This window comes from Urocampus carinirostris, chromosome 16 (genome assembly GCF_059441175.1).
Source record: "Urocampus carinirostris isolate Australia breed hairy pipefish chromosome 16, RoL_Ucar_1.0, whole genome shotgun sequence".
NCBI lineage: Eukaryota > Metazoa > Chordata > Actinopteri > Syngnathiformes > Syngnathidae > Urocampus > Urocampus carinirostris.
Genome location: NC_142364.1, coordinates 434,941 through 459,422, shown reverse-complemented (window position 1 = coordinate 459,422; position 24,482 = coordinate 434,941). Strand labels below are relative to the sequence as shown.

General features: G+C 44.7%; 1 protein-coding gene across 1 annotated transcript in view; it reads right to left on the bottom strand.

Moving 5' to 3' along the window:
* Positions 1-349: 349 nt before the first annotated feature.
* exd3 (exonuclease 3'-5' domain containing 3) overlaps positions 350-24,482 on the bottom strand; it is a 51,037-nt gene continuing 26,904 nt past the window's right edge. The window contains exons 17-21 of the mRNA XM_088319971.1: positions 23,550-23,774; positions 21,555-21,608; positions 21,348-21,479; positions 1,205-1,271; positions 350-651 (exon numbers count right to left, since the gene is read on the bottom strand). Coding sequence (XP_088176097.1) covers positions 350-651; positions 1,205-1,271; positions 21,348-21,479; positions 21,555-21,608; positions 23,550-23,774 — 780 coding nt within the window. The remainder of the gene's footprint in view (positions 652-1,204; positions 1,272-21,347; positions 21,480-21,554; positions 21,609-23,549; positions 23,775-24,482) is intronic.

Here is a 24,482-nt window from a genome sequence, read left to right as displayed (position 1 = left end):
GAAAGAAAAAATAAGAAAGGAAGAAAAAAGAAAAAGAAAGAAAAAAAGGAAAAGAAAGAAAAAAAGAAAGAAAGAAAAAAGAAATAAAGAAAAAACGAAAGAAAGAAAGAAAAAAAAAGAAAGGAAGAAAGAAATAAGAAAGAAAGAAAAAAGAAAAGAAAAAAAGAAAGCAAGACATAAATAAAGACAGAAAGAAAGAAAAAAAGAGAAATAAATACAAGTACAGTGTCTTTGTGAGAGGCACATATTTCAACCTGCAGCCTGTTTTTCTCTTGCGCTTCTCTAAAGTGTTGTCTCGCGGGCCGCCCGTTTGACACCCGTGTGCTAAATGAACCCCCGGTTGGCTTTCCTATCCCGTCCCCTCACGCATGACGTCCTGAAACATAGACAGGACGCGTCCGAAGTGAGAGCCTTCCCAGAAGACTTTCCCGCAGTGGGTGCAGACAAAGAAGTGGGCCACTCTGTCCAGCAGGGCGGGCGGCACGGCATGCAGTTGGATGGGCGCCCCCCCGGGAAAACTCAAGCTCAGTGGGTCCATGTCGGACAGGGAGGCCCACTTGCACCGGGCGCCGTACCTGGGGACGGGTGAGGCCCGGCAAAGCGGCTCCTCCTCCTTCACCGTCATTGGCCGAGAGGCTGCCTGCAGAAAACCTGCCCAAGCCAAATCCTAGGTCAGCCTCGTTGGGCTGGGGCCAATGTTCCCTCTAATCTTCCTTACGGGTCTGCGCGTTCTTTCTTTTTTCTCTTCCTTTTGTTTTTTTCTCTCAGCTTTTCACTACTTTTTCATTTTGGTATTTTTTTTATTTTTTGTTCTATCCCCCCCTTCCTTTAAAACATTTTGTGCACAATTTTACATAATACTTGGTTGTGAAGGGATGAAAGAAGCAAAAACAACCTGAAGAGCCGTTGGGACTCAAAAGAGCCGGTTCTCTTTAGTGAGCCGAGCCGAAGAAGCCGGTTCTCGAAAAACTCTACCGACTTTACTCAACCTCGTTCTACTTCGACCTTGACTTCCAAATACCGCATTTAGAACACAGCGTCAGGGGAACCCGAGTATTTTTACCTTCATGCACCGTAACTTTGACCTAATTAGCTTCTTAATGAGCGATTTCGAGCCCTGATTTTTGTGAGCTGGCTCGATTTTCTTGTGCGGGCACGTGCGCAGCTTAGAGGGAACATTGGCTGCGGCCATTTTGTAACATACCTTTTTGCTGCAGCATCTTGATCAGGTCCTGCCTGGTCACTGCCACATACTCATCACTGTTACAAGCCTGCACAAACAAATAAATAAATAAATAATACTTTAACGACCCCCTAACACACAGGTGTCTAAGAGGCGGCCCGCGGGCCAGAACAGGCCCGCTAAGGGATTGAATTCGGCCCGCGAGACAACACTCAGAGAAGCGCAGGAGAAAAACAAGCTGCCGGTTGAAATATGTCCACTTGATGTTGCCAAAGCCAGGTGCCTCGAACAAAGACACTGTACTTGTATATCTCTCTCTCTCTCTCTCTCTCTCTCATGACATCTCTCTCTCTCTCAACACCTCTCTCTCCCTCTCCCTCTCCCAACACCTCTCTCTCTCTCTCTCTCTCTCTCTCTCTCCCAACACCCCTCTCTCTCTCTCTCTCTCTCCTTTTCTCCCACTCTCTGTCTCTTTCACTCTGTGTCTCTCTTTTTCTCTTCCTTTGTTCCCCTTTGTCTCTTTCTCTCTCTTTTTCTCTTCCTTTGTTGCTCTTTGTCTCTTTCTCTCTCTGTGTCTTTTTAACTTCTTTTGCTCTCACTTCCTTTTTTCCTTTTCTCTTTCTCTCTTCCTACCCTTCGCGCTTTCTTTTCTCTTTTCTCTCCTTCTGTCTTTCTATTTCTATTTGGATTTCTTTCCTTCCTTTCTTTTCCCCCTCTCTCACGACTTATGTCTTTTGTTGCTCTCTCTTTCTCTTTCTTTATCCCGCCCTCTCTCCTTTTTCCTCCCTTCTTTCTCTTTTTTCTTTCTCTTGAATCTACTAGTCCGGCCCCCGACAGAATGTTTGTTCCATCGTGTGACTGTACTTGTATTAATTTCTCTTTCTCTCTCTCTCTCCCTCCCTCCTTTTCTCCCACTCTCTGTCTCTGTCTCTTTCACTCTCTGTTTCTCTTTTTCTCTTCCTTTGTTGCTCTTTGTCTCTTTCTCTCTCCGTGTCTTTTTAACTTCTTTTGCTCTAACTTCCTTTTTTCCTTTTCTCTCTTTTCTCTTTCTCTCTTCCTACCCTTCGTGCTTTCTTTTCTCTTTTCTCTCCTTCTGTCTTTCTATTTGGATTTCTTTCCTTCCTTTCTTTTCCCCCTCTCTCACGACTTTTTATGTCTTTTTCTTTCTTTGTCCCACCCTCTCTCCTTTTCCCTCCCTCTTTCTCTTTTATTCATCTCTCTTTTTTTCCCCTTTATTCTACTAGTCCGGCCCCCGACAGAATATTTGTTCTATCGTGTGGCCCCCCGAGTTCAAATGAGTTGGACACCCCTGCCCTAACATGACCGGTGTCCTGTTCCCCCCCTCCCCGTTGCGCGTTAGCCACCTCTTCACACCCGTCTGTGAGGCGGGCAAAAGCCAACCTGTGGGCGACCATTTTGAACAAAGGGAGAGAAAAAGAAGAAGAAGAAGAAATAAAACCATTCTATCATGATTACTGATGCAAGGCACCCGTGCCCGCTCCTTTAGCGCCAACCGCCTCGGACTCTGATTGGCTCCCTGTCACTATTTAAACCCCCCGTCTTTCAGTCACCTGTTGTCAGTCTGTCTGCTGATGGATTTTTTATTTTATTTAATTGACTATAAGGGATTTAATATCTCTTCTCATCTCATTAACTGCAACGTTTATCCTCAGTAGGGTCGCGGGGGCTGCTGGAGCCCATCCCAGCCATCTCCGGGCAGTGGGCAGAGGACACCCTGAACTGGTTGCCAGCCAATCGCAGGGCACACAGGGACAGACAACTCACTCGCTCATTCACACCTAGAGACAATTTGGACCGGCCAATTCACCTGAAATGCATGTCTTTGGAATGTGGGAGGAAACCGGAGTGCCCGGAGGATTCCCACGCAAGCACGGGGAGAACATACAAACTCCGCACAGTAAGTCTGGTAGCTGGATTTGAACCCACACAGGAGGTTCCCAAGACCTTAGAACTGTGCCGCACACGCGCTAACCACTGCTCTCCTGTCCTGGCTTACGACCTGTTTTTGATCCCGACCACATTTTGCTCTCCTGTCCTGGCTATCGACCTGTTTTTGATCCCGACCACGTTTTGCTCTCCTGTCCCGTGCTGCCTGGGATTTAATATAATACAAATGAAATTTTGTTGAATGCAGTGGGGATTTTTCACATAAGGCTGAAGGTCGCACCGTTCGAAGTGTAGAGTGTTTTGGCGGGGGAATTTTGATAGCGGGGCGATGTCGAGGGAATTAGGCCTTGTTTTGATAAACGCTTGGCATTGATTTGAGCTGATAAGCTTTCTGGTTGTGAGCCCTTTAGACGTGGCGGCGTCTTCCGGGGAGGAGGAGGTGACGTTGGCACCTGGCCCGCCCCAGGGGAGGAGCCAATGCCCCGACGTGTCAAAAGGACGGAACACGGAAAACAGACAGAGACGAGACAGACAGACAGACAGGAGCAGAGACGAAAAGATGGGGGGCTCAACAAGACTAATTAAACTAATTCGACAATAATTTGGCCAAATTCGATGGAATTCACTTGGCTAAATACTTTAAGAAAATAAATCAGCCCCTGTGTGAAAAAGCCTGTCTCTTGTCAATATTTTTTCCCTAAAATCTAGAAAAAAGCACGCATTGTTAGGAGAATAAAGTTTGTGTTTGGTTAATGGAGTTAAATAACTAATTCGAACAATATGGTAAACACTACATTTGTAAGTATAGTTTAATTCCTAACACTGCAAACCTCAGTTTACGCTAGGCAAGCTTTTCGACCCTGACTCACTCCTAATTTGGCTCCCGTCTGTTTCCCGGCTTCGACCCATTTTCTGATATCGACCAAGTTTTTTGCTCCCCTGTCCCGGCTACTGACCAGTTTTTTTCCGTTTCCGACACCGCCATCGCCTGCCACGGAAGTGCCACTTCCGCATTCAGAGCGACCCGCTTCCCGCGACCAGCGATCACCAGCTCGTGTGTCCTTTCCTTTCTTCCCAATAAAACTGAGGGAAACGTAACGCAAGTGGGTCCTGTCTCCGTTCTGGTCCTGACACCATCCTAATTTTTCAATAAAAATCAGTGCCACATGTCCTTTCCCATTTCTCTCAGCTCAAACTAAAAATTGATAGTCACAAACGTTGTTGAATACGTTCAGCAGTCGTTCAAATAACTTATTGACATAACTTAATAACTTATTTACCCAATGACTTTCAATGTCAATGTCCAGATACGTACCAACATTTTTAGGACGACTTCCCGTTTTCTCCATTATCTAACATTTGCCTCTGGTACTGTGACTAAAAAATAGGATGATCATGAGATAAAACGGAATGCACTTTCATATGTCATCTATATCTATAATGGTTAGGATTTGGGGCTCTCCCCACCGCAACCCTGGTTCGGTTCCTGTTGCTTCCGATGTTTTGCAACCACGGTCAGCGAGATTTCCCGACTGACAAGATATGTGTAACTCCTGTTTTGGCTCCCGTCTGTTTCCCGGCTTCGACCCAAGTATCTATCTATCGACCAAGTATTTTGCCCCCCTGTCCCTGACCTGTTTTTTCCGCTCCTGACACCGCCATCGCTCGCCACAGAAATACCACTTCCACGTTGAGAGCAACCTGCTCCCTGCAACCAGCGATCACCGGATGGTGTGTGCAATCCTTTCCCACGAGCGGCTGCCTTTTCCAGCAGCTGCCCTATTGTTTTATTGTCTGCTCCTATCTTCGGTGTTTTTTCTTCCCGTTTTGACAACTACACTATGGATTACTTCTATCCTATGGGACATGGGTTTTAGCGCACAAAAAATGCGTGTATTCAAGGAATTTCAACTCCTTGCCCTGAAGAATTCTCGTGCCGGCGTGATGAAGGGGCCTATCGTGGAAGAAGAGCCGGAGCTAGCGAAGCGGCTAGCGGCGTTATAAGTCTTCGGTACCATCCGTAATCATGGTAAATGCGAACTCGCGACCAAATAAGATCATCGAGTGCTGGTGGAAAACATCGGAGCGCACAGGGAGCGCAGTTGCTGTGTTTTGCGGAAACGTGGCTCACGTTTAGCATTCCGGACGCTAACGTGTAGCCACCCGGAGCTACCCGGAGCAATCCGGCTTCAACGCCGCTAAACAGAGACACGAAAGCCGGGGGGAATCGGAGAGGAGGCGGACTTGCTAACACGAGGTGGTGTATCCCTGGATTTTCACAAAGAAAAGATTTCCATCTGCCGCAGGGATGTCGAACTATTGGACTGGCGTGACGTCATCCACTCCGCTACAAGCACACCTAGGGCATCATGTTCATCTGTTAATAAACAACGGGGTAGACTGCTGGAAGTGTGAATTTCCCTACGGGGATGAATAAAGTATCTATCTATCTATCTATCAATAAAACTGAGAGAAACGGACGCAAGAGGGTCCGGTCTCTGTTCTGTTCCTGACACATTCAAGATTCATGCGACTCATGTTTTCAACCATCTTAAAGTCATTTGATTGTGTTTTCCTCATGTCTGCCCCGACGTCACTCTCTTTTTCTGTGTCATGCTTGGAGTTGGAGGTTCATCCACACCTTACAGGGGTGTTATCAATCTCCCTGACCTCTCGTCTTTGATCATCTCTCACCTCTAACCTCCAATGGCCATCTTTATTCTGATACCAGACACATTAGGGGCAAACACTGACCTCCTTCAGAGCAAGAACCGGCAAATCGGCCATTCAAAGGTGATGACGACGCACCAACTGAAGCGGGCCGCGCTTCAAAAATCTCAAATTGCCCACTTGAAACCAGCGACAAGAATCATCTGCGAATAAGAGGGGCCATCAATTTGTCTAACCGGTTCATGACACAAAGGCGAGCAGGGAATGTAAAAAGCGCATCGAGATAAGGGCTGTCCTCATTTGTCATACATGGGATCGGGTTAAAAGCAAAAGGTTCCCGGTGTCAGTACCGTTGCAGGGCAAGCCACCGAGGAGCCGGTGGGCATCTGACTTCAAACACGGAGCAAAGTGCCTTAGGGGGTGCTTGGCCAGGTCAACAAGAGACACAGGAGGGGGGCTGGGACGAGCGCACTTTCAGGGTTGAACAACGACGAACAACAAAAGCCAAAGGCCAAGAACTAGGCTTGGGTAGAACTGGTTCAGACTGAGATTTTGAGCTCCGCGGCTCCGACATGAGTGAACGAGGCTAAGTACCGGTTCGAGAAATCCCGCTGAGTGCCAACGCAGAAAACGAACGAGGGAGACTTCTCCTTGTCCCTCTCAGCAAATTCCCTGGGGCCGGGCCGATCGGCAGGCCCCCTTTTCGTCTCCAGTGACACGGTCTTTACAAGTGTGGGAACTGAATCCAAGCACCCCCCACCTCCCCGTGTGGGCCTGCTCCCATCCTTTCACTCGAACTCGCTCAAGCTTTCAACTTCCTGCCTTTCCCATCTCACCTTCGTTCTTAGGCACCTTATAGACCCGAAAAACCTCCTGTTTTGATATCAGGCTTCAGGATTTCAGTTCGATACTCCAAAGGTTTTACACTGGCAGTCAAAGCTAAAGTGACTAAACAACTCAAAAACATAGAATGCATTCATTTGAGGATGAATGTCAAAAATTAAAATCGTTTCACCCAGACCCGGAAAACTTCCTGTTTTGATATCAGGCTTCAGGATTTCAGTTCGATACTCCAAAGGTTTTACACTGGCAGTCAAAGCTAAAGTGACTAAACAACTCAAAAACATGGAATGCATTAATCGGAGGATGAATGTCAAAAATTAAAATCGTTTCACCCAGACCCAGAAAACTTCCTGTTTTGATATCAGGCTTCAGGATTTCAGTTCGATACTCCAAATGTTTTACACTGGCAGTCAAAGCTAAAGTGACTAAACAACTCAAAACATAGAATGCATTCATTTGAGGATGAATGTCAAAAATTAAAATCGTTTCACCCAGAAAACATACACTTTTTCATTCATTTGTATCAGAACAATAACGACTAGTTTAATGGTTTGATTTCTGTTAACATGGACGTTAAAAGGCACCAAAGAAACAGACTAGGGTTTACCGTGGGAGGACAATAGGAAAGCGGGCACTCATGCTGGATTAGATTTTTGACCGCATATGCTTTTACAATCATATCTTTTGTCCATATCTAATAGGATTGATGGCAGTGACACGGAGGGGACTGGGAATTTGACTCCAAAGGTTTTCTCGCAGTGTTGCTGAAATCTCACGGGCCACCTGTGATGTTCATGGGAGCCACACACCACACACACTCTCATGCAGGCGCACACACACTGTAGCCCATACCCTCCATTCACCCCCACTCTCCCCAGCTCCGAAGCCCCCCGTCCCTCGGAACAGAGCAACGCTGTCCCTACCGCTCTCCATCAAGCCGGGCTCCCCCCCCAATACGCTATCTCCCCGGCGATAACCATGGGAACAGAAGCACTGTGGGAATGGGCCACCAGTTGACCAAAATAGACAGCAGGGAAATGGAGGGAAATAAATGAAGGAGGAATTGAAAGGCCTCCGGGGAGTCGGGGAAGCGTCACGTCTGCGTGCAAGCGGTCCACCAGGGTGCCCGCTGGGACGTTCAGGTACTCTGCTTATCCCTCAAAAAAAAATTCTTACGTCCGTACGAACGGTAGCAAGTTCGAAGAACATAACGCAACGGAAAGCATCACGAGCGGGCAAGGCTTTTCGTTCGACAAAATGCCAATCGCGCAGAAAACCAGGTCTGTTGGAATCATGGGACCATCGTCCACTGGATGTTCTAATCATATATTGTCTGTGCATGAAGAAAAGAAACCCTTTTACTGTGGTAACGTCGGCCTGACTTGACCTCAAACGTTGTTACGATGTGGCCTACGAGAGCAGACCAATCACAAGGGCAGCCAAGCAGCCAGCTTCTGCAAAACATGAGAAACATTCCAGGGGAAAGCATCAGTAAGTGGTTCCCTCTCCCCGAGCCGCAGGGGGAAAGCGGACCCTCCGGAGTGCCTCTCGGCTTTCCTCCGCCCCGCCTCCCCGGTCGGACGGAAACACAGTGTGGTTTCTCCTCGGGAGGGGAACATAAACAGGGCTGCCTGTCTGCGAGCGGTACAGCTAGCGAGCGAGCGCTAGTTCTCATGACATCACCGGCCGTCAGGAATGCGCCGCCCTGCCCCGTCAAGGCCTCGGGAACTGGCACGCACAGAAGTTCATGCGGTAGCTTCTATGCACCATCACCATTTTGTTGGAAATTGGTTAAGTACCGTATTTTCCGCACTATAAGGCGCACCTAAAAGTCTTAATTTTTTTCAAAAGCTGACCATGCGCCTTATAATACAGTGCGCCTTATATATGGCTCAATATTAAATCGCAAGGTCTCGCAACTTACGCAACAGCCGCCGACTCGATTTTCCCCCGAAGGTGGAGTAGTCCGCGGTGTATGCTGGGATTTATATACCGGCGTTTCATTGGCTAACCAATGTGTCAATCATCATTTGAATGGATCGCTATTGGCTAAAGTTATTCGGAGCCTCGGATAGGCTAGAGGGCCAAAACAAACCCTGCAATTGGCCGAAAAAGATGTGTCAATCATCCGTTAAATTGATCGCTATTGGCTGAAGTTATTCGGAGCCTCGGATAGGCTAGAGGGCCAAAACAAACCCTGCAATTGGCCGAAAAAGATGTGTCAATCATCAGTTAAATTGATCGCTATTGGCTGAAGTTATTCGGAGCCTCGGATAGGCTAGAGGGCCAAAACAAACCCTGCAATTGGCCGAAAAAGATGACTGAATAGCAATCTTGCTAAACTACGCCATAAAGAAACATGTTTCATTAGTCTGTATTTGTAAGTATTCTACTCTCCTGGATTTACTTCACTCACGGTTGTAAGAAGACCATGATTGTGTATCATTATTGAACGCGGCTTTATATTTTCCCGGTATCTTGTTTTAGAACGATCTTGATGTTGCTGTGATGAGTTGAGTGAATTCAACTCAATTCCAAGTGTTTATTGTCATATGCACATAAAGTTGCGAGCGAAAAAGAAAATAGAAACTAAGGAATGGTTGGCATTTCTTGAATCCCAAGACTTTAACCTTCCGAATGATATTTGAAATGATGCATTTGAGTGACATCGTACGGACACCGCATCCCAAGCTTTGGGAATGTTAAGGGGGTAATCAGTTTGACTGAATCATCTGACTGTTTTGTCGACGTTCCCATTGTAGCGCCTTATAACCCGGTGCGCCCTATAGTGCGGAAAATACGGTACATAGCACACGCACAATGGCATCTAGTTCTTTTACTTCAGCACTTCCTTTGAATTCTTCCCTCTGATGATTCAACTCCATCCTTCCTAAAAGCTTAAGACGAGTTCTTGCAGGTTTAGGGTTAGCACACACTAAATCCTGGAAAAGCTGGCCCTGAGTGGAGATGACCTGACGCAAATGAAGCGATAAAAAGAAAAGGAAAAACAAGAGTCAATTGACTTTTTTATTGCGGCAGTGACCGTCCTCTTGCCTTTCAATTTCCACTCCGAAGGTATTGTGTTATGTTCATCAACACAAACCAGGTAATCACCAGCTGCTTTCTGCCAAGTCTGGAGAACATTGCAGCCAACTCATCAGCGTTGTGACCTGCTGTTCCCTGGCAAACGCTTTAGATCCCTTAGTCAAGTCAAGTCATGTTTATTTGTGACGCCCTTAATCACAAAAAGTCTCAAAGGGCTGCACAAATCAAAGACTATTACAAACTACAGACTATTATGACACCATCCCCTTATATTGTCAGCATAAAATATAGGTTATTCATATGCTATAGAATAGAAGTGTGTTTTAAGCTTGGATTGAAACATTTCCACTGAGGTTGCAGATCCAATCTCAGGGGGAAGAGCATTCCACAACACGGATGGAGAACGCTCTCCAACCTGCGGATTTCTTCTTGGCTCTTGGGATCACGAGTAGACCAGCGTTTTCAGAGCGAAGACTCCGGACCGGAACATAGGGAGAAAATATATCTAAAAGATATGAGGGAGCAAGTCCATGCATGATTTTGTATACTACCAACAGAACCGTGAAATCACATCTAAAGCTAACGGGGAGCCAATGCAGGTTGGCTAAAATCGGGGTCAAGTGATCAAACCTTCTTGTCTTCGTTAAAAGCCTGGTTGCAGCATTTTGTACCAGCTGAAGGCTCTTGATGTTGGACTTTGGGAGACCGGAGAGTAGTGCATTACAGTCATCGAGACGGGAGGGAACAAACGCATGAATTATAATCTCCGCATCCGACAGAGACAGCATAGGACGGATTTTAGCAATGTTGCCAAGATGGAAGTAATCTGTTCTAGTAATATTCATAACTTAAAGAATAACAGTCTCCGAGATGTCTTCCCTATTACTGCCATTTACAAGTACACAAAACTGAAAAAATATTTTGTATGTGTACAGAAAATATATATTCATTTTATCATTTAATCTTATTTTTGCACAAAGTTCCTGCTAAATGCCTTTTGACTGTTTTCAGATGACTTCACAACTTGGGCCCGTCTACAAGAACTACTTTTTTGTTTCTTTAAAGTAATTTATTATATCTTGTTCCAAGTCATGTCAAGTCAAGTCATGTTTATTTGTGACACCCTTAATCACAAAGAGTCTCAAAGGGCTGCACAGACCACAGATTATTGCAAACCACAGACTATTTATGACACCATCCCCTGATCTAAAACCGACATGAGGGTAAGGGAAAATTCAAAAACCTCAAGTCATGTTTATTTGTTTGGCCTTTAATCACAAAGAGTCTCAAAGGGCTGCACAGACCACAGATTATTGCAAACCACAGACTATTTATGACACCATCCCCTGATCTAAAACCGACATGAGGGTAAGGGAAAATTCAAAAACCTCAAGTCATGTTTATTTGTTTGGCCTTTAATCACAAAGAGTCTCAAAGGGCTGCACAGACCACAGATTATTGCGAATCACAGACTATTATGACACCATCCCCTGATCTAAAACCTACATGAAGGCAAATATTACACAGATATTGTCAAGATAAATATAGGTTAGTCATATGCTATAGAACAGAAGTGTGTTTTAAGCTTAGAGTTAAACATTTCCACTAAGGTTGCAGATGGAATCTCAGGGGGAAGAGCACTCCACAGCACAGAGGCCCGAATGGTAAGCGCTCTCGAACCTGCGTATTTCTTCTTGGCTCTTGGGAGTTCCAGGAGTGCAACACTGTACACTATGTTGTGATCAATGTCAATAACGAGTATTCTAATGACGGACTCGTAAAAAGTGGCCTCCTTCTTCTCTATTTTTGGGGACCGCTCCATCTCATACCTCAAAAATGCGCGATATCGCCAACTCAGCAAAACACCAACAACAATCTGAATCTTACCAAACCGTTGACAAAGCAATTTCTGAGCTACCCAAAAGGGATTTATACGGATGAGCAAGAATCAATTTGCATATGCAAGCGCTACGGATCACAGATACATTCAAACGGTGGCGATTGCCATCCCATTAATCCCGCCATCTGTTCTATGGCTTTCTTTGTGAAAGCTGTGGCTTAGCAAAAAGGGACTTTTGCCAGCACAAAGGGTGTATATGCGTGTGTGTGCAAGAGCGGGCAACCGGGGAAATGATGCATACTTCCTCGAATTGCCGTTTAGAGGAAAAGCCCTGCTGAGAATCTCGGCCTCCCTTCTCACCATCGCCAATCTACTTCGTCTTTCTCCTCACTCCATTCGGCTCATCTGCCGGCATCGATCCCCCGCACCTCCGGCTCACCTGGTCCTCCTGACGGATGCCCGTTGGTTTCGCTTGCCCGCTTGTCCCCGCCCCCTCGGATTCTCTCAAGCTCGGTGACAGGAAGCAGCTTGGCGCTCAGACAATGGAACACATCAAAACCCGCCGGCGGCCTCACCGACTTCGCGCGCACACACAGAGCAAGACAAACAGGACATTCCAGCTGCCGGCTGCACCGGATTCCTGGCCTCTGCTAAACTGAAACGGTGAGTTAGACTGTGAAGGTGGAGGCCAGACGAGTCGGGGACGCAGACGTGGCCTGGTGGTCCCTGAAGTCGAGTTGGATGAAAATGAAAGGACGTTGCAGTGTTCATTTTTCCTATGAAAAGTGATGGGTCCCAGGGACTCGCATGCTCAAAAATCTATGGGTCCCAACAGAGATCTAGGGGTCCCTAAAATTTAGTGTAATCGCGGTTGAAATTGTAAATCGGCGACAAATATATAAGATAAATCTATATTTTCATTCAGTTTTAATCATCACAGTTAATTGGTAATACAAAGCAGTTATCACTTCAACTTTTTCAGTTCATATATTCTTTGTGGTTTGCTGTCCTGCCATAGTTTTAATGCCTTCTCAAGCTCCAATCCATTATCATTCTCCTCATAGCGTCACCAGGAATATAATTGAGTCCATTTTGGCAGAAAAGTCCTTTTCTTGCTCGGAGTATTCTTTTGTTTATCTTTCGTCGAATCGTTCGCTTCAACACACGTGTTTTCCTTGCCTTTGCTGTCTTCTGAAGAATTTCTCCGCCGTTTTTTCGTGCCGGAATTATTGCCGTTGTTACCACTTTCTGTGTTATGTTTCGACTTATTACCGACACTGAAGAAATGACCAATTTTGTGTTGATTTGCACCTAGTACCAACTGTTTTTTCGAAGGCATACTTCTCTTTCACCCGACAACCGCCAAAACAATGACGTCATCTCGAAGGAACGAGATCTCGTTTGCCGAGATCGGCGCGAGACCAAAACAACAATGGCACATCTGCCTGACGAAAAGTTTGGAGTGCGGTAAATCTTTGTTAAAAAAAAAAAAGTAATCGGGTTATAATGACAATTTGGTGTCAAAAACGGCGCATCCCGGGGACGCACGTTGATTTGACACTATGCGTCCCCAGCAAAAATGATGCGTCTAGGACGCAGGGACGCGGGCAAACCAGAACACTGACGTTTGTATTCATTTTCAACCCGAATCTCTAAGATACAGGAACTCCTTTTTCAGGAAAATTATCGTTAAGCATGTCAGGTCTTACATACCTGTCAAGCTGTACGTTTTTGCCGTACAAAGTACGTTCATAATGCATTTTAAGACGTGTACGACGTACAAGAAAATCTGTACGGAAAAACGCAAATTTGTCAATGATGGGTACCATCCGGTATACACCGACGATCACCAAACGGCAAATCAATCGAGTCAAAACGAGTTCGCCGCGGTAGCCTCTATCTCGGTATCGTTTTTTTTCGTTACAAATGAAGCGAGCGGTTTGATGCTACTGTGCCCACGCGTCTGCCGCCTGGGGATTTCCCATCATGCATCATTCAACATCGGATTTCACGTGGTATTGTGTAGTGAAAGGAAGTCCGTCTCTTTTTAGGGAACCGGCTTTTTCGGCTCAACTCGTTAAAGAGAGCCGGCTCTCAAACGTTAAGAAAAAAAGGAAGAATAAAAAGAGAAAATGAAAAAAAAACAGGTTTGTGGTTATCCCTTTAATCAGTATATTACCAATTGAATTCAGAAAATAAATTAATAATTTGAATAAGAAAGTGTATTATTCAACTTCATTATATTTGCATGTATTTTTTCCTTCTACAGTGAACGTCCAAGCGACTTCATTTTTGAACTTTTTTTTACAATAAAGCTCATTCATGTCGAGCAACTCAGTATCCCACAACAAAATGTTCATTAACAAAATATATGATATAACAAAACACATGTACAATATTACATGTTAAACTACATAAATAAACACGTTTGAAAAAAAATATGGTGTAAGATTATTTTGTATTTTGTAAGGGAAAATACGACAGTTTGTAAGGGCATGGAGCCATAGAGTTATGATTCTTATAAACCCCAAAATTAAACTACTTTCAAGTTTGAGTGGTAGGATTTGATCCCACACACAAAAAAAAAAAAAAACACACCACTGAGGGGGCTGACATCATAGCAGCTCAGTGTTATTTTTCTCTTTTTGTGATTTATTGTTTTAAGTCTCTGCTTCTATCTCCTGTGTCTTTCGTCCCGTTTGGATTACTTTCTATCCTATGGTTATGGGTTTTAACGCACAAAAATGCGTTTATTCAAGGAATCAACTCCTTGCCCTGAAGAATTCTTTTGCCGGCGTGATGAGCGGGCCCTATCGTGGATGCAGAGTCGGAGCTAGCTAAGCGGCTAGCGACGTTATAAGTCTTCGGTACCATCCGTAATCATGGGAAATGTGAACTTTCTACCAAATAAGACTGACGAACTGGCTGTGCTGGTGAAAAACATCTAACAGGAAGTGCAGTTTGCTGTGTTTTACGGAAATGTGGCTCACATCTAGCAACCTGGACGCTAACGTGGAGCTACCCGGCTTCAGCGCTGTTAGGGCAGACAGAGACACAAAAGCCTGCGGGAAGCGGAGAGGAGGCGGACTCGCTATCTACGTGAACACGAGGCGGTGTAACCCTGGGCACAAAGATTTCCATCTGCTCCAGGGACGTCGAACTTTTGGCCTAGCGCAGGGGTGGCGAACACGCGGCTCTTGGCCAATGAGAATGTGGCTCTTTGCCTTATCATATTTTCTATATAATGTGGCTCTTTGCCTTGTTTCATGTTTTTTTTTCCCTCAAAAAACACACTTCAATCCATCAGAGTTAAAAACAAATAATGAATTATATTTTGAAATTAATTTAGTAGATTTGTTGTTTTATGCTGCTCCAGACACATAACTGACTGCCATTCATCTGCGTGGGTTACGTCTAATGCTGGTCAGTGCGTGGTGTGGCTCTTTGACTCTCACGGTTAAAAATTTCGGCTCCTTGTGTCAAACTTGTTCGCCACCCCTGACCTAGCGTGTGACGTCATCTACTCCGCTGCTGCTAAACTACAACACAGCACCCCGAGGCCATCCTGTTAATCTGTTAATAAACAACAAAAGCATACTGCTGGAAGTGTGAATAAAGTATCTATCCATCTATTCTTTTCAACACCACTTTCAAAATGACCGGCCTTGCAATTTCTCACGTCTGACAAGACAGTAAGTCTATGCCTGTATGTAACAGGAGACACACGGTGGGAAATATTTGGGATGGTTTCCCTCGGAATGTTTCAGCGTGCCTATGGAATGCCCCCGGTCCCGCCCCCTTCCAACCGTTTCCAACTCCCCTTCTCCCTCGTGGCTGTGTCGTTTGTGTCCAGAAGCGGTAAAAGCAGTCTGTTGTATGCAAGTTGTGAAACTTGAAAGGCACGCGTCATTGTCTTCTTAAATATTCGGACACCGCCTTGATACTGGATGCAAGTTTTCCTGTCTGATTTGAATCATTCGACCTGCATAGTTTTGCACAATGGTTTGTTTGCATTATGACACAAAGTGATTTGTAGATCGGAAGGAGATAAGAGAAGCCTGACCTGTGCACTTTTTGCATATCTTTAGATTATTTTCCATTGTACTTAATGTAAACATGATCTCGTTGTTACTTCTAAATCATTTGAACAAAGGAAAATGATTCAGTAGCCCTTGCAGCCGTCGGGCGTACAACTTAAAAAAAGAAAAAGATTTTTTTTTTTTTTAAATCAAACGCTTGCTTTAATCCTATTTCAAAATCTTTGTTCGGTTTGGAAATTTCAGAATTTCGGTTCGTTTAGCAATTTGCATACTCGGCAGCCAATCAGAAGCCGGCATCGAATAACTCCATGCTTCCGGACTTTCCCGAGCGTTACAAGATCGTGCATTTGCATATCATTTTCCAAAGTAGACGCACAAGAAAAATGGATAAGTGGTTAAGAATCAAGCCAAAACCTCAGCCCCAGAAGAAAGATTCAAAAGAAGCTAACAAAATGGATGACGCGACGAAACGTAAACGTACATTAAAAGCATCGTGGAAAGAGTTCACGTGGCTTGTAGCAGACGATGCAACGCAAACATGGCTTGAATGAAGAGGAGTAAATACAGGTACATACTGATGGCAGATGGAAAACAGCCATGTCATATAAATGCAATGAATGTTATAAGTAGATTTATCTCATCTCATTAGCTGCACCGCTTATCCTCAGTAGGGTCGCGGGGGTGCTGGAGCCCATCCCAGCAATCATCGGGCAGTGGGCAGGGGACACCCTCAACTGGTTGCCAGCCAATAGCAGGGCACACAGGGACAGACAACCCGCTCGCTCATTCACAACTAGGGACAATTTGGACCGGCCAATCCACCTGAAATGCATGTCTTTGGAATGTAGGAGGAAACCCACGCAAGCACAGGGAGAACATACAAACTCCGCACAGGAAGTCCGGTAGCTGGATTTAAACCCACACAGGAGGTTCCCAAGACCTTAGAACTGTGCCGCACACGCGCTAACCACTGCCCCGCCGTGCTGCCCCATAAGTAGATTTATAATAAACATAATTTTAAAGTGTTGTTCTGTTATATATTGTTATTATCAATCCTTAATACTTTGCAACAATGGATTTGTTTGCGAGAGGAAGGCGCGATTGACGTGGATGGATGGTGTTATGGGTGCACTGCAGGAAAGAGGTCTAAATGTAGTGGAAGCTAGAGCTATTGTTGGTGATAGGAATGAGTGGAGAGGTGTTGTAAAAGGATAGTGGGATGTTTGGACGCGTTCTAAGGGATGGGCAGGGCACCCGTATAATACGGCAGGGGTAAACCAGTGAAAGCTGTCGGGCCCTGCTGTTGAACAAAAGAGTGTGTTGTGTCACCCTGACCCGAGTGACATGGCCGCTTTCTTGTGTCCCGTTTTATCTGGAAGGACGAAAGCATGACCAACTTGGGTGCCGAGGTGCCTAACTTGCTTGAATGTTTGGGCAATTGGGTCGGTCATGGTCCAAAAATGTTTGTGTGTCTTTTTTGCTATTCTATTCCCCTTTTTTATTTTCTTTAGGTAGGAAGGTAGGGATAGATAGATAGGGATAGATAGATAGAGATAGATATATAGATGTCTAGATAGATAGATAGCTGTGTAGATAGATGTCTAGATAGAGAAAGACTAGATAGATAGAGTTGGTATCAGGTCACGGGATGCTGTCATTGTAACCCGTGCAGTCCTTTGAGACATCTTGTCATTAAGGGCTACACAAATAAATGTGACTTGACAAGTTTTTCTTTTTTCAAGCACATTTCTCAGTGCGAGCCAAACCGACTTTCTAGAAGTGAAGAAACTTGGCCGTACCGACTCCTTTCAAGGTTTTTGAGAATCGAGGTTTCGTTGGAAGAACAATGAAGGTTTGGGTTTCCAGTTTCCGACAACGTGGTGTGAGAATCTCAGCGTGATTGTTCTTTCTCAGGCTCGTGCATCACATGGACATATTTTTGGGAGCTTTTCAACCGGTTTGTGGTTTGCAGTTGGTGAGAACTCTTGAATTCTTTGCAAGGCGGCGCTGAGAGACATTGTTTGAAAGGACAGCTGCATAAGCATATTTGTGGCACTTTGGAGGGAGGGAACACAAATCATTGATTCCGGTGCCCGGTGGGCACAAGTTCTCGCGTGATCTGCAAAAATTCTTCTTGATCAAAGCAGCGATGCGGAGGCTTGGTCTTCCTCCAACCTCGTAAGACTTCTTTGAAACCCGGCAATGCTTTATTGCCTCTCTTGCTTTTCCCCCTTCCCTCTTGCTCACCCCAGCTTGGGCCCTCCCTTACGCAGTCTGGCAGTTCCTGTTACTCTTGTTTTCACTTCCCCGTCGGTCTGGTGCGTGGGAACCTACATCGGCGTGGCTGCTGAAGGCTGACTCCCGATTCCTGTGAGTGTGTGTGTCTCGTCGATTGACGGCGCGAGAAGCCCAGAGAGACAAAAGGCTTGCCCGTAAATATTGTGAATGTGAACCCATCCCGTGCTTTTCAATCAGATAAGAAGGGAGCTCAATTTAGCCTGCTAACGACAGCCAACCTCAACCTATTATTTAGCTTCAATGAAACACACTATGCTATTTTCCAGTATTTCAACTGGGGTGTGAAGGATCTGATACATTTGACTATAAAGGATTTTATACGATTGAATACACATTACATTTAATGCAAAAGATATTCACTGGCTGGGCTGTAGTGCGATATCAGGGCAGCTCAGGAGGTAGAGCGCTCGTCTGAGGATCAAGATATCGCGGGTTCGAATCCCAGCTCTTCCGTGTTACATGTCGAAGCGTCATTGAGCAAGACACTGAACCCCTGATGCCCCCAATAAGCAGGTTGGCGCCTTGCATGGCTGCACGGCCGCTACTGATGTGTGAGTGTGTGTGAGTGGGTAAATGTGAAGCACATTGTAAAGTGCTTTGGGAAGTCTTCATTGACTTTCATTTCATTAAATTTACAGGAACGGCGGGAACGGGACGTAAGGCTGATAAGATAATCGGCACATCCAGACGCAGAAAGGCCCTGATGACGTAAAAACGCTCGGTGTTGTTTTGAGTATTCCAGACATCGCGACGCTCTTCTACGAGATGGTGAAGCCCAGGGGGCTTCCTTGGCACGCCCATGGGAGGAGTCGGCACGCCATAATGCAGAGAGAAGATGACCAATAGGAGAGAGCTAAAGGACTTGTAAAAAAAGGCTTCCCACAGACGCGAACGATGCTAATTTGTCTGTTTTCGATGGAGTACACTTAGTTAAATTGTTAATGAAATTAAATCTGCCCCGTGTGAAAACGTCGGCTTTCTTTTTCATCTTTTCCCTCAAGATACGAGCGCGCATAAATTGTTGGATGAATGTAGGTTGTGTTTGGTTAATGGAGTCAGATAACTCATTCGAACAATTTGTTGATTTGGTACATTTTGATATTAATTCCCAACAGGTGCCATTGCAGATGCTATAAACCAGGGGTGGCGAACACGTGGCTCCAGAGCCGCATGCGGCTCTTGGCCAATAAGAATGCGGCTCTTTGCCTCATCATATTATCTATATACTGTGGCTCTTTGCCTCTTTTCATGTTTAGTTTTTTTCCCCTCATAAAACACACTTGAATCTATCAGAGTTGATAACAAATAATAAATAATGTTTTGGAATTAATTTGGCAGATTTGTTGTTTTAATGCTGCTCAGGACACATAACTGACTCCCAATCATCTGCGTGGGTTACGTCTAATGCCGGGAAATTAAGTAACCATTTCATGAGCGTGCAGACTGTTCCCCTCATGGTCAAAATGGCAAAATGCAAAGTGAAACCGAAATATGGGCGTTTCAGGAAGAATGGGAAGACTTTTTTGTTGAACGGAATGGCAAATCACTCTGTTTATTATGCAGTACCACGATATCCCATTTCAAGACTTCAAATCTTCAGCGTCATTTTAGCTCAGCCTATGCTAATATTGAAAAGGAATTCCCCAAAGAAACTGAACTACGCCAGCAAAAATTGAGCAGCTTGAAAAGCCAGGTAAAAAGACAGTCTCAAATGTTTCAGCGATTGATTAAGCATAGAGAAACTATAAAGTGGCGTGGAACATTGCCCGTGCTAAAAAAAACAGAGAAGGCGAGTTTTTGAAACAGTGTTTTGTGGATTTCATTGAAACTCTGGCTCCAGATCAGTGCGTGATGTGGTTCTTTTGACTCTCACAGTTGAAAATTTTGGCTCTTTGTGTCCAACGTGTTCGCCACCCCTGCTATAAACACTCCCTTTATGATCAGAGTTACATTTGGCTTTCCTGTGGCCGGAACATATCAAAGTGGCTTCCCTTTGAGTAATAAATTTTTTAAGAGGAGACCATTTGCTGACAGGTTGTTAAGCTCATTTCTGCTTTGACTGCTAGCAAGCATCCTCCTCATCTACAGACAGAAGGTGCCGGAGGCGTTTCTAACCAAACAGCACCAATTGGTGTCCTTGACACTCTTTTGTATTACAAAGCACAGTTTTGTTTGTTGGTTTATTTGTATTCAGCCAGTATAAACCATGAACATGATATATACAAGAAATCATTTGACACGCGAAGTCTCAATAATGATAATATCATAGATGTAAAAGAATAGAGTAATAAAAATATTGTCGTGTGTAATACAAGGTAATTATATAGAATAGTGGAACTGAGTTTAAAAAGAAAGAATATGTAAATAACAAGACTAGAGTAGAATAGGTCGGAGGAACGTCGTTGGCATAATAAATAAATAAACAAATAATAACCTAATCATTTCTCGTTGAACATGCGAATAGCAGAAGGGTAAAAACTCTTTAAGACGTCTAGTCTTGCTCCCAATGAAGCGAAGACGGCGACCTGACGGCAGGTAATCAAAGTACCTGTGAGCAGGGTGACTGGGATCGTCCATAAACTACAACACAGTACCTATTATTTCCTCTGCCGTCCTCACTACTGATTCCATCTTTGACAATCCTTTCTGATAGACGCGACCAAACAAAACTGTGATTGACCTAGTTTAAACGGAATGATAGCATGATAAAAATTGACTAGAATGAATTGACAGACTCTGGATGTTTTGAGTTGACGAAGGAAGTAGAGCCTTTGTCTGGCTGACTTTAAAATAGCAATAGCATTGACAGTCCATGTGAGGTCAGCTGACAAGTAAGTACCTAGAAACTTGAATGAGTGGCCCAGTTCGACCCCACTACCATTAATTGACAGTGGCACATGCGGGGGAGGCTTAGTACGGAAATCTATTATCATCTCCTTAGTTTTACCTACATTCAATAACAGATTACTCTCATGACATCAGGTGGAAAGTGAATCAATTTCTGCTCGGTATTCAGTTTCGTTTCCTTTTGAAATGAAGCCAGAAACCGTGGTGTCGTTTGCATATTTAGCGAATAGTGAATGGTCAGAATTGGGTTGACAGTCATGAGTGAATAGGGAATACAAAGTTGGAGACAATGGACAGCCCTGACGCGTACCAGTGTTGAGGACAATAGAACATGAATATTTCTCACCAATGCGAACGAACTGAGATGGAAATCTAAAATCCAATTTGATAATAAAACGGGAAAATTGAGGTCATGAAGAAGTTTAAAATGCAATTTAGAAGGAATGATAGTGTTGAAAGCCGAACTAAAATCTATAAATAAAACCCTAACGTATGAATTACTATGCTCAAGATGACTTAGAATCTCATGAATACAAATAGAAATGGCATAATCTACACTTCTATTAGCACAATACAGAGTAAACAACAGTCAGAGTTTGGCAAAAACTCTAGAAACATCCATTAAAATGTCATTTCAAAGCTCAGTAAGGAACTAATTGCAGGATAGGCCTACCTGACAGCGGCTGAAAATATCACAGGGAGTTAACCGGACGTTGAAGTGTCGGAGCACCCGCAGTGCTTGGTCTTTGGCCTTCTCCGAGCAGTCCAGCGCAAGACAACGGCCTTCTCCTACTTGGGACTTCAGCTTTCGCCGTACAAACACGTTGGACAGATATCAAGTCAGTATTTTCCCCAAAAAGTCTTGAGATGGCTTTCTTACCGTTTGGTATGGCTGCCCGCAGGTGAGAATGACACGGAATTCGGCTCGTGCCAACTGGACAAAGGAATGAATAAGTCAGTGATCACAAAACAACCACTAGCATGAGGCTAGAATTTGATTCCTTACTGAAGCCTGAAATTTCAAGCTTTGACCGAGTGTCAAACAGAATCCCACAATCTTGTTGATTTGATTTCAGTCTGAAACATGTGTTATTTGAATATTTGATTCCTTTGGAGGGAATCAATTTAAGGACTCGTAAGGACAACCTTACAGAAAATCATCGGCTACTGTCCTCACAGTCATCTATTTCGATTCGATTTTGGTGAACTGTACTCACAGAGATGCGTTCATTTATTAGAAAAGCACTCACGGCACTACCACAACTTGATTAGTACTGCTCCCATTTTCTGGGTCTCGTGAGCTAAAAATGGTTCTTTTCCTTAACTTTCTCAGGTCCTTAGTATGGTCTAGTTACCATAATATCTTACTATAACGGTTGGAAAAATGGATTGGTCTCTCAGGAACCGTCATCTTATGGTTCAGATCCTACCACTCAGATAGGACGCACTGTGTTAAATATGGTAAAATGACATCTGAGCCCTTTAGTGTTACCTGTGGTGTTCCGCAGGGTTCAGTACTTGGCCCCCTTCTTTTCAGCATTTATATGCTTCCATGAGGTGATATTATTCGCAAGTATAATATCAGTTTTCATTGCTACACAGATGACACTCAACTATATCTTCCAAAGGAGGAATCTGCCACACTAAATTGTGGAAATTTGGAGGCCTGCCTCCCTGAGATAAAAGAGTGGATGTCACTCAACTTCCTGCGCTTCAACTCTGAAAAGACCGAAATGTTAGTCATTGGTCCATCTAAATGCCGTGACTTGTTCTCAAAAACGGCTCCGAACATTGACAAATGTAAGATCACCCAGAGTGACTGAGTTAAAAATTTAGGTGTCATATTTGACCCCGATCTGTCCTTTCAAACACACGTGAAGAATATTACTAGAACAGCTTTCATCCATCTTAATAATAATAATAATAATAATAATTTCCTTTGTATTGTCATTCTTTGTAACAATGTACACAGAACGAAATGTCGATACACCTGACCCGTTGTAGCGAGCCGATGCAGCCGCAGCCAACAGAGGGCGCCGCCATTATACCAATTAGGTATGACTCGGCCGAGGCGCGAACCAGCGACCTCCACACATTGCTAAAATTTGTCCTATGCTGTCTTAGCCGGATGCGGAGATTATAATTCATGCGTATGTTACCTCCCGTCTCGATGACCGTAATGCACTACTCTCCGGTCTCCCGAAGTCCAAAATCAAGAGCCTTCAGCTGGTACAAAATGCTGCAGCCAGGCTTTTAACTAAGACAAGAAAGTTTGATCACATGACCCCGATTTTAGCTAACCTGCATTGGCTCCCTGTTAGCTTAAGATGTGATTTTAAGGTTCTGTTGGTATTATACAAAATCATACATGGACTTGCTCCCTCAGATTAAATTTCCCCCTATGTACCGGTCCAGAGCCTTCGCTCTGAAAATGCTAGTCTACTAGTGCTCCCAAGAGCCAAGAAGAGATCCCCAGGTTTCGAGAGCGTTCTCCATTCAGGCCCCGGTGCTGTGTTTGCTCTTCCCCCTGAGGATCTGCAACCTCAGTGGAAATGTTTAAATCTAAGCTTAAAACACACTTCTACTCTATAGCATATGAATAACCTATATTTCATGTTGATAATATGTCTATTTGCCCTCATGTAGGTTAATAGTCTGTAATAATAGTTTGCAATAGTCTTTGATCTGTGCAGCCCTTTGAGTCTCTTTGTGATTAGGGGCTATACAAATAAACATGACTTGACTTGACTATCAGAATTCGGTCTTTGAGGAACTAGGTGAAAGGGTGGAAAGGGAAACCTCTAGTTTTTGTGCAGAGGCTTTCATGAACTTCTCAGTCTGTTTTGAAACCTTCACGTTTGAAATGGCGACGTACCTCCGCAGCAACTCGGTGGTCGTCGTCATTCTCCAAAATGACCACGTCGACTCCCAGAGCGCGCAAGTACCTCCCGAGGCCTTGCAGCATGTTGTCGCACACAACCCGCAACTGCTGGGGGGCCAAAGGAGCAAGGGGGGAGTCTTGGAGTGGCTCCTCACCACACAGGAGGCCTTTCTCAGTGTCGGAGCAAGGGGGACTGACCCATTGAGCCCCCTGACATTCCTAAATGGACACAGACAATAGTGCCATACTTAGAGGGGATTTTCTTTTCACTTGCAGAAGGGAGCCGGGAGGTCAAAGCACAGGGTGAGCTATACCGGGCCCCCCACCCCCGGGAGTGCTAAAGTGTCTTGCTCAAACACCCGCTGTTCCCACCCGCAGGTTTGGTGGCCAACCCAGATTCATTACTTGAGATTGCTCCAGTTTTTAACACAACCTTTGCTTTCATCTATGTGGAAGTGTCGACATTTACTGCTAAATGTTCTCAAACTTTCAGCATTATATATGGCATCCTTAAGAGCTCGTTGTTCACTATCTGAACCTGGTCACAACGTCATAGCCGATCTGCCTGTCGAAGGATTTTATACATTTGACTATAAAGGATTTTATACGATTGAATACAAGTTACATTTATTGAGTTTAATGCAAGACATTCACTGACTGTTTTTCTTCAAGGTACATTAGAGGGTTAGGCTGTCTGGAATGCATCAGACGTATTTCTGATAACAGAATTTCTGTGAGTGCTGAAGGAGAAGGCCAGACGCACAAGGACAGACATCGCGACGCCCTTCGGCGAGGAGGTGGCAAGCCCAGGGGGGGGGGCCTCCCTGGCACGCCCATGGGAGGAGCCGGCACACCAGCTTGCGGAAAAAACGTGGGCCGAGAAGAGAAGCAGAAGAACGAGAGAGAGAGGAGGCTAGACAGAGACTT